Here is a 20,954-nt window from a genome sequence, read left to right as displayed (position 1 = left end):
ATGGAATTCACTTGGAAAGAAAGCTGAATAGTGAAGTGCCTCACTACTGGGGCCAATTTTATTCAATACTAGTAAAAAAGGCCCGTTTCTGGGAGAGATGAAACGGGCGCTAGCAAGGTTGTGGTGTGCAGCGATGCTCGTGTCTCCTGGCGTGTGCAGCCTCCCCAGCCATCGCCACCCATCGTCAGTGACCCAGCTGTCCCCCAACCCCCGGTTTTAGTGTGCAACGATCCTCGTGGGGGCTGGCGCACGCAGCCTCCCCACCCATCCGCATGCATCGTCAGCGACCCAGCTGTCCCCCAACCTCCGTGCAGGCATGGAGAGATTGCGTTTCCAGCCCTGGCACCCCATACATACGCATCGTCAGCGACCCACCTGGCCCCGAAGCCCCCTCCAGGCACCTGCGCGCTATGTGATGCGGGTCCCATCTGAACCATGGTCACCAAGGGGCAGGAGGAGATCGAGTGTGCTCGTGGACTGTGTTCCGCCCTCATCGTCATCACGTTCTGGCGCGAGGGCGGGGCACAGGACACCTCAAAGTTCCGGTTTTGAGCCATGGGCAAAAAGGATATCTCTGGCACCTCACACTTCCGGTTTGTAGGCTTCATTTAGAACGCTGGGGTCGCAAATTATGTCCGGAAGGGGCGTGGCTGAGGGCGGGTCTATGAGTGACAGTGAGTGGTGCATGAGAGTGAGCTGACAGCTTAGCCTTCACTGTTTCCCTCCCACAGAGTAAGCTTCAGAATGTTTTCCAGGTGAGAATTATTAATATAGATATTTGTGAGTGACTTTGCAGAAGGGTTAGAAGAAAAAAAAAGTTTGTCTTTTTGCACAGTGACACACAGATTTACAACACAGTGGGCATTCCAGAGAGTGTAGACAACATTTATTTATTTATTTATTTTTTGACATGAGAACTGAACTAAAAAAAATTAGAAGACTGGACTGTTGGGCAATCAAAATTCAAAGAAGCGTAGAATGATGCACTTGGCAAGTAGAAATCCAAAGGAGCAGTATGTAACAGGGGCAAGAGACTGATATGCACAGACCAGGAGAGGGACCTAGGTAAAATAGTGTTCGAGTATCTCAAGGTAGCAAACCAATGTGATAAAACAGTGGCCAAAGCCAGAAAGATGCCAGACTGCATAGAAAGAGGCAGCATAACCAGCAGAAGAGAGGGGCTGTTCAAACTCCTGTAACAACATTGGTGAGGCTCCTCCAAAATACAAATGAGAAGAGACAAAGAATATGTATACCCTAGAGGAAAGAGGAAAGAGGCAACGGGAGTTATGATACAGATGTTAAATACTTGAAAGGCATTAATATACAAATACATCTTTTTCAGAGATGGGGAAGCAGTAGAACTAGAGGACATTAAGGTTGAAGAATGGTAGACTCAGGAGTAACTTCAGGAAATGCTTTTTCACGGAAGGGGTGGTAGATGGCTAGAGGGAGATCGTGAGGACAAAAACTGACAATTCAAAAATGTATGATAAACACATAGAGGATCCCTATATTTTATTTACTACATTTATATCCTGCCTTTATCCAAGGTAAGCAACAATATTCACATACATAGTCTTGAACATATGACAGTCTTGCTAAGTAAGTTAAGCTAACACATGACCTCTAGGCTGGTCCTAAAAATAAGAAAATTAAAAACAAAACAAAAAACACAAAGAGAAAGAGGGGTCAATCAGCTAAGTCTTCATGTAGTCAAAAAGGCTTTCACAAACAGATGCGTTTTTAGCAGCCGTTTGAATTGTTGAATGTCTTCACATGATCTCAGGTATCCGGGTCGAGCATTCCATGTGGATGGGGCAGTGATAGAGAAGGCCCACAGTTTTGTCTCAAAGTAATTATACGATTTAGCAGGAGGTAAACAGAGCTGATGGGATGTCTCGGATCTTAGTGTTCATTTTGGTTTATATGATTGCAGGGTATTTTGAAAATAGGCTTGAACATTCCCAAATAAGCGTTGATGAGTCAGTACAAGAGTCTTGAATTGAACTCTGTATGCTACCGGAAGCCAGTATAATTGTTTTAATATTGGAGTAATTGTTCAGACCTTGAGATTCCAGTGATCAGTCGGGCAGCTGCATTTTGGATGACCTGCAGAGCTTGGATTTGGGATGATGATATTCCCAGAAATAGAGAGTTACAATAATCGATCTTTGTCATTACTAAGCTCTGCACAATCGTCCAAAAATCAGATGGTGTTACCATACCTTTCAGCTTGCTCAATATGCGAAGCTGAAAAATGTAAGCTGAAATCACATGGTCCGTGTGTTTTTGCACTGTCAGATTAGCATCTAAGAAGATTCCCAAACTACAGAGAAAGGGCTTCATAATCATTTCTTCACCCTGATAGTCAAACACTGCTGGTAGTGATGAGTCCAGCGTCCTACCTACATACATTATTTCTGTCTTTGCAACATTTAAAGACATCTTAGCCTATCTCATCCAATCCACAATTTTGTCAAACACATTCTTCAGTTGTACAGTTGGATCCTGATCATGTTTGTCGACAGGGATAATGAGTTGTACAACATCTGTGTATACTCTATACGATATGTGTTGATCTTGGATGACAGTCCTTAGAGACGCCATAGATAAGTTAAACAGTACTGCTGAGAAGGCTGAACCTTGCGGTACACCACATGTGATTGGGAAGCTAGTAGAAACTATGTCCTGTACTTTGACGTGAAATCTTCTTTTCTTCAAGTACAAGAGAAACCAGGGTAGGACTTGTCTACCAATGTCAAAATCTGACAACTTGTTGAGTAGGAGCTGATGGGTCAATAGTGTCAAATGCTGATGCAATATCAAGTGTAACAACGCAGACATTAGTGTTCTGGTCCATTCCAATCCTTAATTTGACCAGCACTGATAGTAGCAAAAGTTCCACACTATGGTTTGGTCGAAAGCCAACATGAGTCATTTAACAAGTGATTTTCTTCTACAAACTCCATTAGTTGGTGCAACACAGATTTCTCAATAATGTTTGCAAAGAACGGTATGACTGAAATTGATCTGTAGTTGTTCATTATGCTTACATCAAGAGATTTTTTTTTAGTAATGCTTTGACAGTCACCTCTTTAAGTGAGTCCACCAAAACAACTTCCTGCAATGATTTATTCACTAGATTTTTCATAAAGGGAACAATTATCTCCAGCATCAATCTAAATATTATCAAACAGCAAGGATCTATCTGAGCTCTGGTGGATGATAGGTTCTTCACCAGTTTCTCTATCATGTTGTCATCCACCATGTGGAATGAATTCCAAGTATTCTCCGCTACTTCTTCATTTGATGCTGGCATAACTAGATTATCAGATTCTGAGTTTGACATTTTGGTGTTAACTGATGTAGCCAAATCGCATACTCCTGAGTATCCACATTTTGAGCCAACTCATCTTTCCTTCCCTCGATTAAGTAGTTCACTGCACGAAATAATTCTCTGGGTTTATTTAGGGAAGCTTTTATCTTATCTCTGAAGTATGTATTCCTTTCTTCTTCCCATAATCGCTTGTATTTGGTGTCAAAGCAAAATTAGATAACCTTCACTCAAGGCACAAAGGAGTGTAAGCTGAATGGAGCTGCATGTACAACTCTGATCACCTTGTTGGGTAGACTGGATGGACCATAATGGTCTTTATTTCCCGTTATTTATTACATTACTATAACACTTAAGGGATTTGAGGTCAAACCTAAAAAAAAAAAAAAAAATCCCAAAATGTGATATGGATTAGTCCAATAAAAAGGATATCACCACATGTATAATATTTAAACAATCTACTCCAACGCACAGAACGAGGCTAATGAGGAAACCACACCACTTTATTAACAAACAAAAAATAAACCTTAGAAACCACAACACTTCCTTGTAAGTGCTGTGGCTCCCAGCAATTTCTACTAGGGGCCAAGTGATCTTACACATCCTCTTGACTTTTCAGGTCTATTTCATGACACCAGACTATTCTCATAGTCTCATGGCCACCAATCAGCGCCCTGAAGTCTGTATTGCGCTATAACAAAATAAGAATGAGAAACGGCAGACACCCTACATGCTGAGAACAGACCAGACTGTTTTTCTTGTAAACAATATCGGTGTCTCCAGCTCAGCACCTGGGTAAGGAAGTCTCTGCTGCCAGAAGAAAGTATAAGTAATTGCAAGTGACACAATTATCCTCTAGAGAGGTCTGAGGGAGCTCCAGTCCTGCACATTCTCAGGACAAATTCTTACATTGATCTAATACAAGAGGACAGGTCTGATTTCCTGAAGAGAAATCTCAAGAAGAGGAACACAGGGAGGAATACCGGATGAAACTGAAAGAAGCCAAGAGAGAGGTACGTCTGGCGAAGGCGCAAGCGGAGGAACAAATGGCTAGAAATGTAAGGAGGGGAGACAAAAACTTCTTCAGGTATATTAGTGAAAGGAGAAAGACTAAAAAGGGAATTGTGAGACTAAAAGATACAGCGAAACGCTATGTAGATAATGATGAAGAAAAAGCCAATTTGCTAAATAGATACTTTTGTTCTGTTTTTACTAAAGAAAATCCTGGGGAAGGACCGCAAGTGACTGGCAAAAGTACACCTGAAAATGGAGTGGATAGAGCACCGTTCACGGAAGAGAGTGTGTATCAACAACTTGGAAAGCTAAAGGTGGACAAAGCCATGGGACCGGACGGGATCCACCCCAGGATATTGAGGGTGCTCAGAGAGGTTCTGGCGGGTCCTCTTAAAGACTTGTTTAATAAATCCTTGGAGACGGGAGAGGTTCCGAGGGATTGGAGAACGGCGGAGGTGGTCCCTCTTCACAAAAGTGGTGATAGGGAAGAAGCTGGAAACTACAGGCCGGTAAGCCTCACTTCGGTTATTGGAAAAGTAATGGAAGCGATGCTGAATGAAAGGATAGTGAATTTCCTGGAAGCAAATAAGTTGCAAGATCCAAGACAACATGGTTTCACCAAAGGGAAATCGTGCCAAACGAATCTCATTGAATTCTTTGACTGGGTGACAGGAGAATTAAATCAAGGACGCGCTATGGACATAATCTACTTAGATTTCAGCAAAGCTTTTGACACGGTTCCCCACAGGAGGCTCTTGAATAAACTAGACGGGCTGAAGATAGGACCCGAAGTGGTGAACTGGATTAGGAACTGGTTGACGGGCAGACGCCAGAGGGTGGTGGTAAATGGAGTTCGCTCGGAGGAGGGAAAGGTGAGTAGTGGAGTGCCTCAGGGATCGGTGCTGGGGCCGATTCTATTCAATATATTTGTGAGTGACATTGCCGAAGGGTTACAAGGTAAAGTTTGCCTTTTTGCGGATGACACCAAGATTTGCAACAGAGTGGACACCCCGGAGGGAGTGGAAAACATGAAAAAAGATCTGCGGAAGCTAGAAGAATGGTCTAAGGTTTGGCAATTAAAATTCAATGCGAAGAAATGCAAAGTGATGCACTTAGGGAATAGAAATCCAAGGGAGACGTATGTGTTAGGCGGGGAGAGTCTGATAGGTACGGACGGGGAGAGGGACCTTGGGGTGATAGTATCTGAGGACCTGAAGGCGATGAAACAGTGCGACAAGGCGGTGGCCGTAGCTAGAAGATTGCTAGGCTGTATAGAGAGAGGTGTGACCAGCAGAAGAAAAGTGGTTTTAATACCCCTGTATAAGACGTTGGTGAGGCCCCACCTAGAGTATTGTGTTCAGTTTTGGAGGCCTTACCTTGCGAAGGATGTTAAAAAAATGGAAGCAGTGCAAAGAAAAGCTACGAGAATGGTATGGGATTTGCGTTCCAAGACGTATGAAGAGAGACTTGCCGACCTGAACATGTATACCCTGGAGGAAAGGAGGAACAGGGGCACTACAAACAGTACGTGGATCATCTTAGGTTCTTCCCTTTTGTTACAAGTTCTCTGGTTTGAACTAGCTTTTTTCTCACGAAACAACTCTGAAGAAGTATCATGCCATAATAAGTAACTTAGCTTTCAAAGGACAAGCAAGCTTTTCAATTCTCACAAGTGGGGAATCCCTAGCTTCCAGGCTCACCAACAGCAACCAACATTGGTCAACTGGGCCTCGCAACAGCGAGGACGTAACACAGATTAACATGAAACTATATATATTCTGAATGAGAGTGCAGCCTATTTTGGACAACTACCTCCAAACTATTCAGGCCACACCTTAAACCAGTACAAAGGACTTATTTGTTAAACACCTGGATGCTTTCCCCTCCTTTTTTCTCTTCTTTCCTTTCTCTTTTTTCCTTTCCCACCTGTTGTGTTTCTTGCTTCCTATGTTTTCCCATCATTGTTTTCCTGTTATTTGTATTCTTGGAAATTAATAAAATATTTGGAGAAAAAAAATGGGCCTAGGAGGATGGAGTTGGATTCTAGATCCCATGACACTGGTGGAGGTCTGACAGGGGGCTTTAACAAAGGCAAACCTCTTATAAAGTGAATCTAGAGGCTGTCCAGATATGGGCTTACCTTCTACACGCTGATAAGCACTAAACTGCTCTAAGGTGAACTCTTACGAAGTTGGTCTTTAGATCAGACTCTGATAGGAGTAGAAGGTATTCAAGCAAGGTGCCATGGGATTCAACTACCTGTGGGAGATACCACAGATTGCTGAATCCCATGATAAATAAAGGTGTAGTAAAAGCTTGCCTCTTAGCGCACCTTAGTAAACTTCCCCCACTAAAAGACTGGGTGTCTAAACAGTAGATTAAATTCAATATGGACAATTGGAAAGTGATATGCATAGGGAAAAACAATGCAAACTAAGTACAAAATGCTGGGTTAAGGGTATTGGTAAAGGCAATGCATTTGATATACCGCCTCTCTGTGGTTCAACCAAAGCACTTTAGGCTCACCATCCAGGAAAAGAACCTTGTGTCCTTCTGAGCAATACAGTAGTACCTCGGTTTTCATTGATTTTTTCGACGAGAAATTTGTCTCGGTTTTCGTTAGTTGCCTCGGATTTCGTCGAAAAAGAAGGACGTCCATCTCCCAATTTGTTTCAGAAGATGGACGTTCTTCTCCCAATTTTGGCCGTCCTCGTTAATTGCCTCGGTTTTCATCGGTTTCGGATTATCGACGAAAACCGAGGTTTCACTGTGTAGTGAAATCCTCAGCTCAGTGTGCCACAGCAGTCAAAGCAGCAAAAACAGAACACTGGGTTTTATTGTGAAATGGGGGGGGGAAGGGAGGAAAGAGACTATCATAATGACTCTGTATCATTTTATGGTTCTGCTGCACCTTGAGCATTATGGGTGGCTCTGGTCACGCCACCTCAAAAGATATAGAGGAACATGAAAAGGTTCCAAGAACGGAGACCAAATTATAAGACAGGCTAAAGTGAGGGCTCTTTAGCCTGGAAAAAAAGACAGTTGAAAGGTGACATGTCAGAGGTCTCTCAAACCGTGAGTGAAGTGGAAGAGGTAGATCAAGAACAGCTGTTCAGTTGTTTACCTTTTCAAAGAATACTAAGAGTAAAAAGACTGAATTAAGTCACTATGAGGGGCATAATCGAACGCCCATCTCCATGGACGTCTGTCTCCGAGAACGGGTACGTGAAGGGGCGGGACAGACTGTATTTTCGAAAAAGATGGGCGTCCATCTTTTTTTTCGATAATACGGTTTGTGCCGGGCAAATGCATCGGATTTGTGCGGATTTGAGCTGGGCGATATCGTTTTTCAGTGATAATGGAAACCGAAGGCACCCAGCTCAAAAACGAACAAATCCAAGGCATTTGGTCGTGAGAGGGGCCAGGATTCGTAGTGCACTGGTCCCCCTCACATGCCAGGACACCAACCGGGCACTTGTAAGAATTAAAAAAAAAATTAAAATACCTCCCAAGTCCATAGCTCCCTTCCCTTGGGTGCTGAGTCCCCCAAATCCCCCCCAAAACCCACTGCCCATAACTCTACACCATTACCATAGCACTTATGGCTGAAGGGGGGCACCTAGATGTGGGTACAGTGGGTTTTGGGGGCGGTTTGGAGCACTCCCATTTACCAGCACAAGTGTAAAAGGTAGGGGCGGTGGGCCTGGGTCCACCTGGCTGAAGTCCACTGCACCCACTAACAACTGCTCCACTGCTCCAGGGACCTACATACTGCTGTGATGGAGCTGGGTATGACATCTGAGGCTGGCATACAGGCTGGAAAAAAAAGTTTTTAAAGGTCTTTTGTTTTGGTGGGAGGGGGTTAGTGACCATTGGGGGAGTCAGGGAAGGTCATCCCCGATTCTCTCCGGTGGTCATCCGGTCATTTATGGCACTTTTTCATGAAAAGAAAGGGTCCAGAAAAAGTGACCTAAATTTGCGCTAAAAACGCCTTTCTTTTTTCCATTATCGGCTGAGCGCGCCCATCTCTCCTCGGCTGATAAACACGCCCTAGTCCCACCTTCACCACGCCTCCGACACGCCCCCGTCAACTTTGTCCGTTTCTGCGACAGATTGCAGTTGGAGACACCCAAAATCGGCTTTCGATTATACCGATTTGGGTGCCCATGAGAGAAAGACGCCCATCTCCCGATTTGGGTCGAAATATGGGCGTCTTTCACTTTCGAAAATAAGCCTGTATGTAGTATACTTAAAACAAACTGAGAGAACTATTTTTTTCTTTTTCAGACAACACAAATTCTGGAATTTGTTACTGGACGACGGTGTGATGAGAGCAGTTTATGCAGCTGGGTTTTAAAAGGGTTTAGACAACTTCATGGAGTAAAGGTCTATAAACTATTATTAGTCACGCAGACTTGGGAAAGCAGCTGCTTATCTCTTGGTTACACAAGGAATTAAACTACTATCTGGTATCCTGCTGGGTACTTGTGACATTGATTAGCCATTGTTGGAAATATCTGTGTTTATTGAAATTTGATTTATTACGCAACGATAATGACAACCAAGCGGAGAACAATAAGTTGCAGGAGTTCATGTACCTCTGACATGAACCGGTGTAATATTTTATGTTCTGTACACTTCCCTGAACTACCCTCAATTTCATCTATATCCTTCCGGAGGTAAGGTCTCAGAACAGGATATAATTAACTTTGCAAATTTTTTGGTACTGGAAACATAGCTGCCAAGCAGTCATTTTCTCTCCTAATCCTTTCATAATGCCATTCACAGATCCTCCCTGAGAAAGTGAATCAGCCTTTCCTAAGAAGAAAATCAGAGCTAGGAAGGGGCGATTGCTTTTCAACTGTCAAAAAATTAAATTACCGGCACCACTGATGCTGAAAGCAAATGACAAACTGCTGGTTTGTTGAATTCAAAGCCAAAAAAAAAAAACAATTAGGAATCACTTAGCAAAAAAATAATAATAATAATATGTACATCAACTGGCAGGAAACATTTTTCCACTGGCTGTTACTGCAAAGCCTGACACTCCATATAGTGAAATCTACCTCTGGAAGAACTGATCAGTCTTGTGACCTAAACATAAGTATATAAGTAATGCCATACTGGGAAAAGACCAAGGGTCCATCGAGCCCAGCATCCTGTCCACGACAGCAGCCAATCCAGGCCAAGGGCACCTGGCGAGCTTCCCAAATGTACAAACATTCTATACATGTTATTCCTGGAATTTTGGATTTTTCCAAGTCCGTTTAGTAGCAGTTTATGGACTTGTCCTTTAGAAAACCGTCCAACCCATTTTTAAACTCTGCTAAGCTAACCGCCTTCACCACATTCTCCGGCAATGAATTCCAGAGTTTAATTACACGTTGGGTGAAGAAAAATTTTCTCCGATTTGTTTTAAATTTACTACACTGTAGTTACATCGCATGCCCCCTAGTCCTAGTATTTTTGGAAAGCGTGGACGCTTCACATCCACCTGTTCCACTCCACTCATTATTTTATATACCTCTATCATGTCTCCCCTCAGCCGTCTCTTCTCCAAGCTGAATAGCCCTAGCCTCCTTAGTCTTTCTTCATAGGGAAGTCGTCCCATCCCCGCTATCATTTTAGTCGCCCTTCGCTGCACCTTTTCCAATTCTACTATATCTTTCTTGAGATGCGGCGACCAGAATTGAACACAATACTCAAGGTGCGGTCGCACCATGGAGCGATACAACGGCATTATAACATCCTCATACCTGTTTTCCATACCTTTCCTAATAATACCCAACATTCTATTCGCAGCAGCACACTGAGCAGAAGGTTTCAGCGTGTTATCGACGACGACACCCAGATCCCTTTCTTGGTCCGTAACTCCTAACGTGGAACCTTGCATGACGTAGCTATAATTCGGGTTCTTTTTTCCCACATGCATCACCTTGCACTTGCTCACATTAAACGTCATCTGCCATTTAGCAGCCCAGTCTCCCAGTCTCGTAAGGTCCTCTTGCAATTTTTCACAATCCTGTCGCGAGTTAACGACTTTGAATAACTTTGTGTCATCAGCAAATTTAATTACCTCGCTAGTTACTCCCATCTCTAAATCATTTATAAATATATTAAAAAGCAGCGGTCCTAGCAATACTGTGGCACAGGAGATCTGCAGTCCCAGAGAGACTGGCATTTGAAACAGAGAAAACAGCAGATAAAGGCCATATACACAGTAACATAGTAGATGACGGCAGAAAAAGACCTGCATGGTCCATCCAGTCTGCCCAACAAGATAACTCATATTTGCTACTTTTTGTGTATACCCTACTTTGATTTGTACCTGTGCTCTTCAGGGCACAGACCGTATAAGTCTGCCCAGCACTATCCCCGCCTCCCAACCATTTTCCCCGCCTCCCAACCACCGGCTCTGGCACAGACCGTATAACTCTGCCCAGCACTATCCCCGCCTCCCAACCACCAGTCCCGCTTCCCACCACCGGCTCTGGCACAGACCGTATAAGTCTGCCCAGCACTATCCCCGCCTCCCAACCACCAGCTCCACCTTCCACCACCGGCTCTGGCACAGACCATACAAGTCTGCCCAGCACTATCCCCGCCTCCCAACCACCAGTCCTGCTTCCCACCACCGGCTCTAGCACAGACCGTATAAGTCTGCCCAGCACTATCCCCGCCTCCCAACCACCAGCTCCACCTTCCACCACCGGCTCTGGCACAGACCATACAAGTCTGCCCAGCACTATCCCCGCCTCCCAACCACCAGTCCTGCTTCCCACCACCGGCTCTAGCACAGACCGTATAAGTCTGCCCAGCACTATCCCCGCCTCCCAACCACCAGCTCCACCTTCCACCACCGGCTCTGGCACAGACCATACAAGTCTGCCCAGCACTATCCCCGCCTCCCAACCACCAGTCCCGCTTCCCACCACCGGCTCTGGCACAGACCGTATAAGTCTGCCCAGCACTATCCCTGCCTCCCAACCACCAGTCCCGCTTCCCACCACCGGCTCTAGCACAGACCGTATAAGTCTGCCCAGCACTATCCCCGCCTCCCAACCACCAGCTCCACCTTCCACCACCGGCTCTGGCACAGACCATACAAGTCTGCCCAGCACTATCCCCGCCTCCCAACCACCAGTCCTGCTTCCCACCACCGGCTCTAGCACAGACCGTATAAGTCTGCCCAGCACTATCCCCGCCTCCCAACCACCAGCTCCACCTTCCACCACCGGCTCTGGCACAGACCATACAAGTCTGCCCAGCACTATCCCCGCCTCCCAACCACCAGTCCTGCTTCCCACCACCGGCTCTAGCACAGACCGTATAAGTCTGCCCAGCACTATCCCCGCCTCCCAACCACCAGCTCCACCTTCCACCACCGGCTCTAGCACAGACCGTATAAGTCTGCCCAGCACTATCCCCGCCTCCCAACCACCAGCTCCACACCTTCCACCACCGGCTCTGGCACAGACCATACAAGTCTGCCCAGCACTATCCCCGCCTCCCAACCACCAGCCCCGCCTCCCGATCTTGACTAAGCTCCTGAGGATCCATTCCTTCGGCACAGGATTCCTTTATGCTTATCCCACGCATATATACTAATATCCTACTACTACATTAGTCTACAAGCAAAATTAAGAGGGGGTGAAGAAAACAAAAGTGGAGTTCAAAAAAGAAAACAAGAGGCGGGGGGGAGGGGGAGGAGGTTCTAGTGATACATCTTCCCAGTCAAATTTAACCATATCCACTACCGGAATTCCCTGGAGGTGCTGGCACCACAGACAGCTTTTTCGTATCCAAAAAGGAATGAAACTGTTCCAGAACAAAGAACAGGTTATTCAACCCTAGGGTGATTCACCATATATAACAACAAAGAAAAGAAAGTATCTCCCAACACCGAACTCTCTTCCATGGAAAACAAAACACATTTGTGTCTTTCCTGTGTTGCATAAGCAATTTTCAGATAAGTCCATATTCACTGCCCCAGAAAGAATGCTGATGCCGTTTTAAAACAGAGGCACATAATGTGTGAACACTTCTGGGAAAAAGTGACTAAAAGTCACCAAAAACAAGGTTTTAAGAATTCTGACAGAGCAAACAATCTGTAATATAAAACAGTCCAAACTTTGTGTGAAAAAATAAAGTTCTAACTTTTGCAGACTGCTTATGGACCCATGATAGATAGATAGATAGATAGATAGATAGATAGGGGAAGATTCAAGAAAAATGTCAGGAAGTATTTTTTCACGGAGAGAGGGGTGGATACTTGGAATGCCCTCCCGCGGGAGGTGGTGGAGATGAAAACGGTAACAGAATTCAAAAATGCGTGGGATAATTTTTATTTATTTTATTTTCGTTACATTTGTACCCCGCGCTTTCCCACTCATGGCAGGCAAGGAATCCTGTGCAGAAGGAATGGATCCTCAGAAGCTTAGCGGAGATTGCGTGGCAGCACCGGTTGTGGGAGGCGGGGCTAGTGCTGGGCAGACTTCTATGGTCTGTGCCCTGAAAATGGCAGATACAAATCAAGGTCAATACACAAAGTAGCACATATGAGTTTATCTTGTTGGGCAGAATGGATGGACCGTACAGGTCTTATTCAAAAAGAAAGCTAACCAAGGGCCCTTTTTACTAAGGCGCGTTAGCGCGCCTACAATTAGCATGCGCACAAACCGTGTAGGCGCCTGTAGGGATATTGTAGGCACGTACATGGTTAACGCTCATTAAAAACGCAAATGCGCCTATAACACAGCTTAGTAAACAAGGCACCAAGAGTAAAGCCCCATCTTGGGCCTCTTTATCTGACAGCTCTCGTACAGCAAAAATATGCAAAGTCTCATTTCCTCGCACAACTTGGGAGACTCTATGGAGGAGAAAATAAACTTTATGAAATGGTGGTATCACTGAAGAAGATAAACCCAAGACCTTCATCTGATATTTCTTCCAAGTATCCACTGAAGTCTGTCCAAAAGTTTCAAATTTCTTTATTATTTTTTATACCTCTCACCAGATTCCATCCCAGTGGTTTGCGTGAACTTATAAATTTAAAATATGGAGGAGATGAAAGGAACTCCATTAGTACAGGAAAGTTAGAGAAAGTTAATGAGAGAGTTTAAAAAGCAAGTTCTAGGTTCCCGCTTTCCTATCCGAAATTGTAGTTCCTTTTCTGATTTTGTTTTTTTCATTTTTTTTTTAGTCTGTAAACCGCTTAATTCTGTGAGTCAGTCAAAGCAGTATAGTAGATGTCAACAAAGAATAAAGAATACCCACAGATTCAAATGCCTCCCGCTTAGCCACCTATCCCCCCTTCAACCTGTCCAAAATTCCGCCGCACGTCTTATCTACCGCGTGAACCGATACTCTCATATCACCCCTCTCCTCAAGTCGCTTCACTGGCTCCCGATCCGCTACCGTATACAGTTCAAGCTTCTCCTGTTGACCTTCAAAAGTGCACTCAATCTGCAGCCCCCCATTACCTCTCTACCCTCCTCTCCCCGTATGTTCCCGCCCGTAACCTCCGCTCTCAGGACAAATCACTCCTATCTGTACCCTTCTCCACCACTGCTAACTCCAGACTCCGCCCCTTCTGCCTCGCATCACCATATGCCTGGAACAGACTTTCCGAGCCCATACGCCATGCGCCCTCTCTGCCCATTTTCAAGTCCTTACTCAAAGCCCATCTCTTCTCCCTTGCTTTTGGCGCCTAACCACCTTCCCCATTCATGATACCTACACTGACTACATAGTTTGTTACCTTTAGATTGTAAGCTCTCTTGAGCAGGGACTGTCCTTCCCCATGTTTAAACTTGTACAGTGCTGCGTAACCCTGGCAGCGCTATAGAAATGCTAAGTAGTAGTAGTAGTAAATGCCTAACGAGATTTTCCATTTCCTCCAATAATGTTTCTATCTTGAACAAGAGAGTTCCAGTGGCAGTCCTGGACTCCCAGATATCCTACGCCTGAACACCAACCCTCTCTTGATCTTTCCCAAGGCTATCCTGATTATGAGCCAGAAGTCCCGCAGTATGATCCAAGGAACTCATCAGAGGAGCATTCAGTAATGGAAGCATCTAATTTCACCAGCAAAGCCTGGACAAACTGAAGGGAGACTTCAGAACTGGGGACTGATGGTTAATTCCTAATCCCATCTGAACAACGCAGTACGTTGAGTTTACAGACACCAGGTCCTCCTGTTGCACTGAGCTAATTGTTGTTAATGTATCCACTACTAAACCCTGAGGTGACACCAAGGTAACAGAGTTGATCTCTCTCTCTAGCATACGACTAACAGACTCCGTAGATACAGCTGAAGAAACTGCTTCTACTTCTAAGATACCTGGCCCTAGATGGAGAGTTGAGTGGTTCTGCGAGTTGAGGGAAACTCCACCTCCAGGCAGAGCTCTAGCTTTCCACCGCTAACAGATGAAGTGGACATGCCTTCAGCATCCCTGGAAAACCTACTATCAAACCTGAGCTTCCTGAAGCCGAACTAAGGCTAAGCCAAGACTTTACCCTTCCGTTTTAGACCACAAGACGAGAAGCAGCAAGGAAAACATGGACGGCACAAGACGTTCAGAATCGTGCTTTCATGTATGATCAATACAGTTGTTTTCAGCAAATATATTATCTCCTGCTGCAAAATGGAAATAAAAACAATGTCTACATACCAACTTTTTTCCCACTGGTCATACTATAAATTTTTTTTTTTAATTATTACACAGATGTTTCTATATGTCTACAGATAACTAGTAATTTATGGTTTCTGTTTCACAGAAGTTGTCATATATTCCCGGCACAGATTAGTAGCCAAATTTATTTTAATGTACTCCTGATTCAGGCAACTAGCCAAAACATGACCATGTGAAGAATTTTTTAATAAATGGCTATTGATTAAGGGGTCCTTTTACTAAGGCACGCTAACAGATTTAGCGTGCGCTAATCATTAGCATGCGCTAAACAAGACATCCATGGGAATATAATGGGCGGGCTTATTTAGATAGCAATAAATCTATTAGCACGCCTTAGTAGAAGGACCCCTAAGATTTTCCCTATTTTTTTATTTTATATATGTAATCAATAGAAATAAAATAAAACAGAAAAGAAAAGAAAATTATACCTTTTTTTATTGGACTAACATAATACATTTTTTTGATTAGCTTTCGAAGGTAGCCCTTCTTCGTCAGATCAGAAATAAGCAAATGTTGATAAATAACAGTATATATATAAAAGTGAAATATCAAAGCATTTCAATGACAGTCTAACAGGATGGGGGGTGGATAGTTGAGAGACAGGAAGAGTCAGGTGGATGAGGGACAGGGAGATATGCATGGAGATAGGAGGGTGACAAAGCAGTACAATTTTATGGTTTATATTGGGCTAGAAAACCCAGATCTTTGTTAAGTCCTGTCTGGTGGGTGTCAAAATATTTAATCATTCTGACTTCAAAGGTCTTGCGTTCCTTTTTTTGTCTTAAAAAGTTTCCTTTTAGTATCAAAAAATGTATTGTTAGTCCAATAAAAAAAGGTATCATCTTATTTTCTTTTCTCTGTTTTGTTTTTTTATTGATTACCTTTAAAAGTGGACTAACATGGCCACCACATCTCTCTTATTTTATATAGATACACACACACTAGATAGATATTTTTTGTTTTGTTTTAATAAGTGAGTCCCTTTAGGTTTACGTTTAATTGTTTAGAACCACAAGTTTTGCTTTTTTTTTTTTTTTTTTTTTGAGGGGCGTATTCTGTTTTGTTTTAAGTAGGCAGTGGCGTTCCTACGGGGGCGGACACCTGGGGGGGCGGCGCCCCCCCCCCCCCCCACCGGGTGCACACTGCTGGGGAGGGGTGCCACAGCGCGTGCCTGCTCAGAGTTCCCTGACTTCGCGCGTTCGCTGGAGCTCCCTCTGACCCGGAGCAGGAAGTAACCTGATCCAGGGCAGGGGGAGCTGCAGCGAACGCGCGAAGTCAGAGCAGGCGCGCACCGCAGCAACTCCCAGCGGCGTGCACCCGGGGCGGACCGCCCCCCCCTTGGTACGCCACTGTAAGTAGGTAACACACAAATTTCCAACTATTCTTTCCTAGCAAAAGAAGCAGTAGGTTCTTTATAACAAAGAAAGCAGAAAGGGCTATGACAACCTATCAATGTCCAATTTATTTCTCAGCTGCAAGGGGTGCATGTGAACCAACTCACCAATGCAGAGGGGTGGTCTCTGGTCCAGAGTGAGTCCTTTCTGTCCTTAGGGGTAGCAATGAACATCACAGGAAGACGAGATCGAGCAGCCATAAAATCATTCTTTATTTCTGCATATTCTATGTCTGCAAAACAAAAAGAATTGGTGGGGGGGGGGGGGGGGGGGGGTTAGAAAGCAAGACACAACTAAAAAAAAAAAACATTACCGCAGATACAGGAACAAAACTTCTTACTGCCCTCATGGGAACAGTAAAAAGCCTTATTCCCAAGGTAAAAAAAAAAACTCTCTCTTCCCTGTGGGTGTCACTTACACTTTCCTGCAGGTTGCAGAAATTCATACAGGTCGCCTCTGTGGCCTTCCTCCTGCCAAGTCCCGCCCTCTCTACTGCAACTTCCTGTTTAGCGTCAAAACAGGAAGTTGCAGAAAAGAGGGCAGGGGACTTGGCAAGAGGAAGGCCACGGAGTCGGCCTTTGTGAATAGCTGCCGGCTGCAGGAAAATGTGACACCTGCACCGGGGGGGGGGGGGGGGGGGGGGGGGGGGGGGGGGGGGGGAGCGAAAACTGCTGGCTGCACCCATGGGAGGGAAAGGACTCCAAAGGCTTGTCAGCTGACTCTACATTATAACTAAGTAAAACGCCCAGTGCTCTCATAGATTCTTTTGTGTCTTCATTAGTAGAAAAACATTCATGTTGTCACAGACCAATTGACAAGGCCCCGTTTCAAAACGGAATCAGGGGTGGTTCTACAAATCAACAATAAAATCTCTAAAAAAATAAAAAAATTAAAATCTTACACAGTAATCATTTTAACAAAGTATATATCTCAGCCACTCCGTACATCCATATGTTTATCATTTCTTAACAAGATAGTGCTGGCATGGGCACGTTAGTATTTAAGGATCAGTTATCTAAATTCACATTCAAACCCCATGGGAACATAAGAACATAAGAGTAGCCATACTGGGTCAGACCAGTGGTCCATCTAGCCCAGCATTCTGTTTTCCTAACAGTGGCCAAGCCAGATCACAAGCACCTGGCAGAAACCCAAATTAACATAGTAACATAGTAGATGATGGCAGAAAAAGATCTGCATGGTCCATCCAGTCTGCCCAAGAACAAACTCATATGTGTATACCTTACCTTGAATTTGTACCTGTCCTTTTCAGGGCACAGACCATATAAGTCTGCCCAGCAGTATTTCCCGCCTCCCAACCACCAGTCCCGCCTCCCATCACCGGCTCTGGTACAGACCGTATAAGTCTGCCCTCCCCTATCCTCGCCTCCCAACCACCACCCCCTCTTCCCTCTTGTAGTATGGCAACATTCCATACTACAAATCCCAGGGAATGCAATTGCTTCCCATGTCTGTCTCAATAGCAGACTATGGACTTTTCCTCCAGAAATTTGTCCAAACCTTTTTTTTAAGCCCAGATACGCTAACTGCTTATACCACATCATCTGGCGAAGAGTTCCAGAGCTTAACTATTTGTTGAGTGAAAAAATATTTCCTCCTATTTGTTTCAAAAGTATTTCCATGTTACTTCCTCAAGTGTCCTCTAGTCTTTGCACTTTTGGAACGAGTAAAAAAATCGATTTACTTCTACTGGTTCTACACCACTCAGGATTTTGTAGACCTCAAATCATATCTCCCCTCATCCAGGGCCGCTGAGGGAGGTGGGGGGCAAAATTCCCCAGGCCCATGCCTCCAAAGGGGACCCAGCACAGGTGATCGCGTCCCGACAGGAGCAGGAGAGAGAAAACGCCGACCCCCCCCCCCCCCCGGAGGCGACCTGGAGGAGCAGACACAGCAGGCTGGCAGGGGGCCCTGTCAGCAGAAGAGCTATTTCACCAGCGCTACTCTTCTTCACAGTCTGCCGCATTGTCTTCAGCGACTGAATTTCCCCTACGGCCGCGCATGCTCAGTTTTGAAAAAGCAGCCGCAGGGGCAGCTCATGCAGCAGAGAGAAAAACAGCAGTGCTGGAAGTGGGTAGAGATGAAGCAAGCTGGAAATGGGAGGTTGATAAAGTTTTTAAATTTTATAGAAGAGATCACGTTTTGATACACTAGTGATAAGTGGGTGGGAGGAATTTTGGTTTTAATTTGTATTCTTTTATTATTTTATATTGTAAGATTTTATGTAATTGTGCTGCATGCCTATACTATTTAATACCTTGCTGGGAAAGGCAATTGAACAAGTGAATGAATCGAATCCTTCCAGAGACAAGGAGGCACATTTTCAAAGCACTTAGCCTTCCAAAGTTCCATAGAAACCTATGGAACTTAGCCTCCCAAAGTGCTTTGAAAATATGCCTCAAGGGCAAAAATTAAAATAAAGGACCCCAATGGAGGATGTTACATGCCATCTTTATAAACATCTGTATATCTTTTTAGAATACTGTTGGACATTGAGGGGGGGGCCAGGAGGAAAGGAGGGAAGTCCCGAAGAGGCGATCAGCTGTTGCTGCCGGTGCAGCGCCTTCACAGGGAGGTGAGAGGCGCAGTGAGGGCCTGGTGGCAGACGGAGGGGGTGCGGGTGGAGTGGCAGCGGCGGCGGCGACGACCTCAGGGGGGTGGCAGCTGTCATTTCAAGGAAGGGAGGGGGGCTGGGGCTGCCTAAAGTTATGATTTCAATGCAGGGGGGAGCAGGGAGCGGCGGCGGCGACCTCGGGCAGGGGGGGGTCAAGGACGTCCATAAAGGACATGTTTGGGGGTTTTTTTTTTCCCCCGGACGTCCTTGGCATGCGCAGAGCAGCCAGCATAATGCTTGGCTGCTCTGCGCATGCTCTACCGGCTGATTATCCGACGGTTTAACGAAGGGTTAGAGAATGCAAGTGAGCTGCAACGAGCAGCTCATTTGCATTCCCTTTCCTTCGTGCATAGCCGTTCCCTACCGATTCGCTATGGAATTCGGTAGGGAAAGGCTCTAACGAGGACTTTAGTGCATCTCCCCCTCAATTTGGTTATTTCCGTAGAGGAAAATTTAGATGGCTCAGAAGTGAATAATCTGTGTTAACAACTTAGTAATTCTGCTCTTGTGAAATGAGTTACAAATTATTTAATTTCCACAGACACAAACGCAGAAACAAAACCTCTTTCTGAGCTGCCTCACTACCTGCACAACGGAACCTGCACCTGCTTACAGCCTGGAGTGGAGGAGTAGCCTAGTGGCTAGTGCAGCAGACTTTGATCTTGGGGAGCTGGGTTCAATTCCCACTGTAGCTCTTGTGACTCTGGGCAAGTCACTTAACCCTCCACTGCCCAAGGTACAAATAAGTACCTGTATATACTCACTTTGAATGCAGTTGTAAAAAACACAGAAAGGCAGTATATCAAGTCCCATTTCCCTATTTGAGATTCCACATGGAATGTTGCTATTATCAGAGATTCTACATGGAATGTTGGTACTATATGACATTCTAGATGGAATGTTGCTAGGGGAGGATTAGCCTAGTGGTTAGTGCAGCGGACTTGGGGAACTGGGTTCAATTCTCACTGCAGCTCTTATGACTCTGGGCAAGTCACTTCCCTCCACTGCCCCAGGTACAAATAAGTACCTGTATATAATCACTTTGAATGTAGTCACAAAAACCACAGAAAGGCAGTATATCAAGTCCCATTCCCTTTCCCCTCTTAGGTGACGAGTCTCTAAAATTGGCACGAACACTTAGGCAACCCAATGCCATGCGCGTAGCACCAATGGTATCTGGTACAAGATTCTGCTATACAATACTAGTATTAAGTCAGGAACCAACAGTTACGCCAAGTCAATGGCAGTCATAACAGTTGGTGCCTAAGAGGCATATTTTCAAAGCACTTAGCCTTCCAAAGTTCCATAGAAACCTATGGAACTTTGGAAGGCTAACTGTACCCTACAGTTCGCATTTCTTATAGTACTCTATAAGGTACAGAAACAAAGACTCATCCAAGACCCTTCCATATTACACCCATGTTTATGCCCTCTCGCACATTAAATGATTTACTGAATAGCACCTAGTGCTTATGCATTAGGGAAAGGGAAATGGGACTTGATATACCACCTTTCTGTGGTATTTTGCAACTACATTCAAAGCAGTTTACGTATATACAGGTACTTATTTTGTACCTGGGGCAATGGAGGGTTAAGTAACTTGCCCATAGACACAAGGAGGTGAAGTGGGAATTGAACCCAGTTCCCCAGAGTCTGCTGCACTAACCACTGGGCTACTCCTCCACTAGCAACATTCCATGTAGAAGCCTGCCCTTGCAGATCAGCAACGTGGCCGCGCAGGCTTCTGTTTCTGTGACTCTGACGTCCTGCACGTACGTGCAGGACATCAGACTCGCAGAAACAGAAGCCTGCACGCTGATCTGCAAGGGCAGGCTTCTACATGGAATGTTGCTAGTGGAATAGCAACATTAACATTCCAT

General features: G+C 45.0%; 1 protein-coding gene across 1 annotated transcript in view; it reads right to left on the bottom strand.

Annotated features, from left to right (window-relative positions):
• NOL6 (nucleolar protein 6) overlaps positions 1 to 20,954 on the bottom strand; it is a 191,311-nt gene that overhangs the window by 39,172 nt on the left and 131,185 nt on the right. Inside the window, 1 exon segment of the mRNA XM_030191898.1 lies at positions 16,547 to 16,671. Coding sequence (XP_030047758.1) covers positions 16,547 to 16,671 — 125 coding nt within the window.

Source organism: Microcaecilia unicolor, chromosome 2 (genome assembly GCF_901765095.1).
Source record: "Microcaecilia unicolor chromosome 2, aMicUni1.1, whole genome shotgun sequence".
Classification (NCBI taxonomy): Eukaryota; Metazoa; Chordata; class Amphibia; order Gymnophiona; family Siphonopidae; genus Microcaecilia; species Microcaecilia unicolor.
This window is presented reverse-complemented; position numbering and strand designations above follow the sequence as displayed.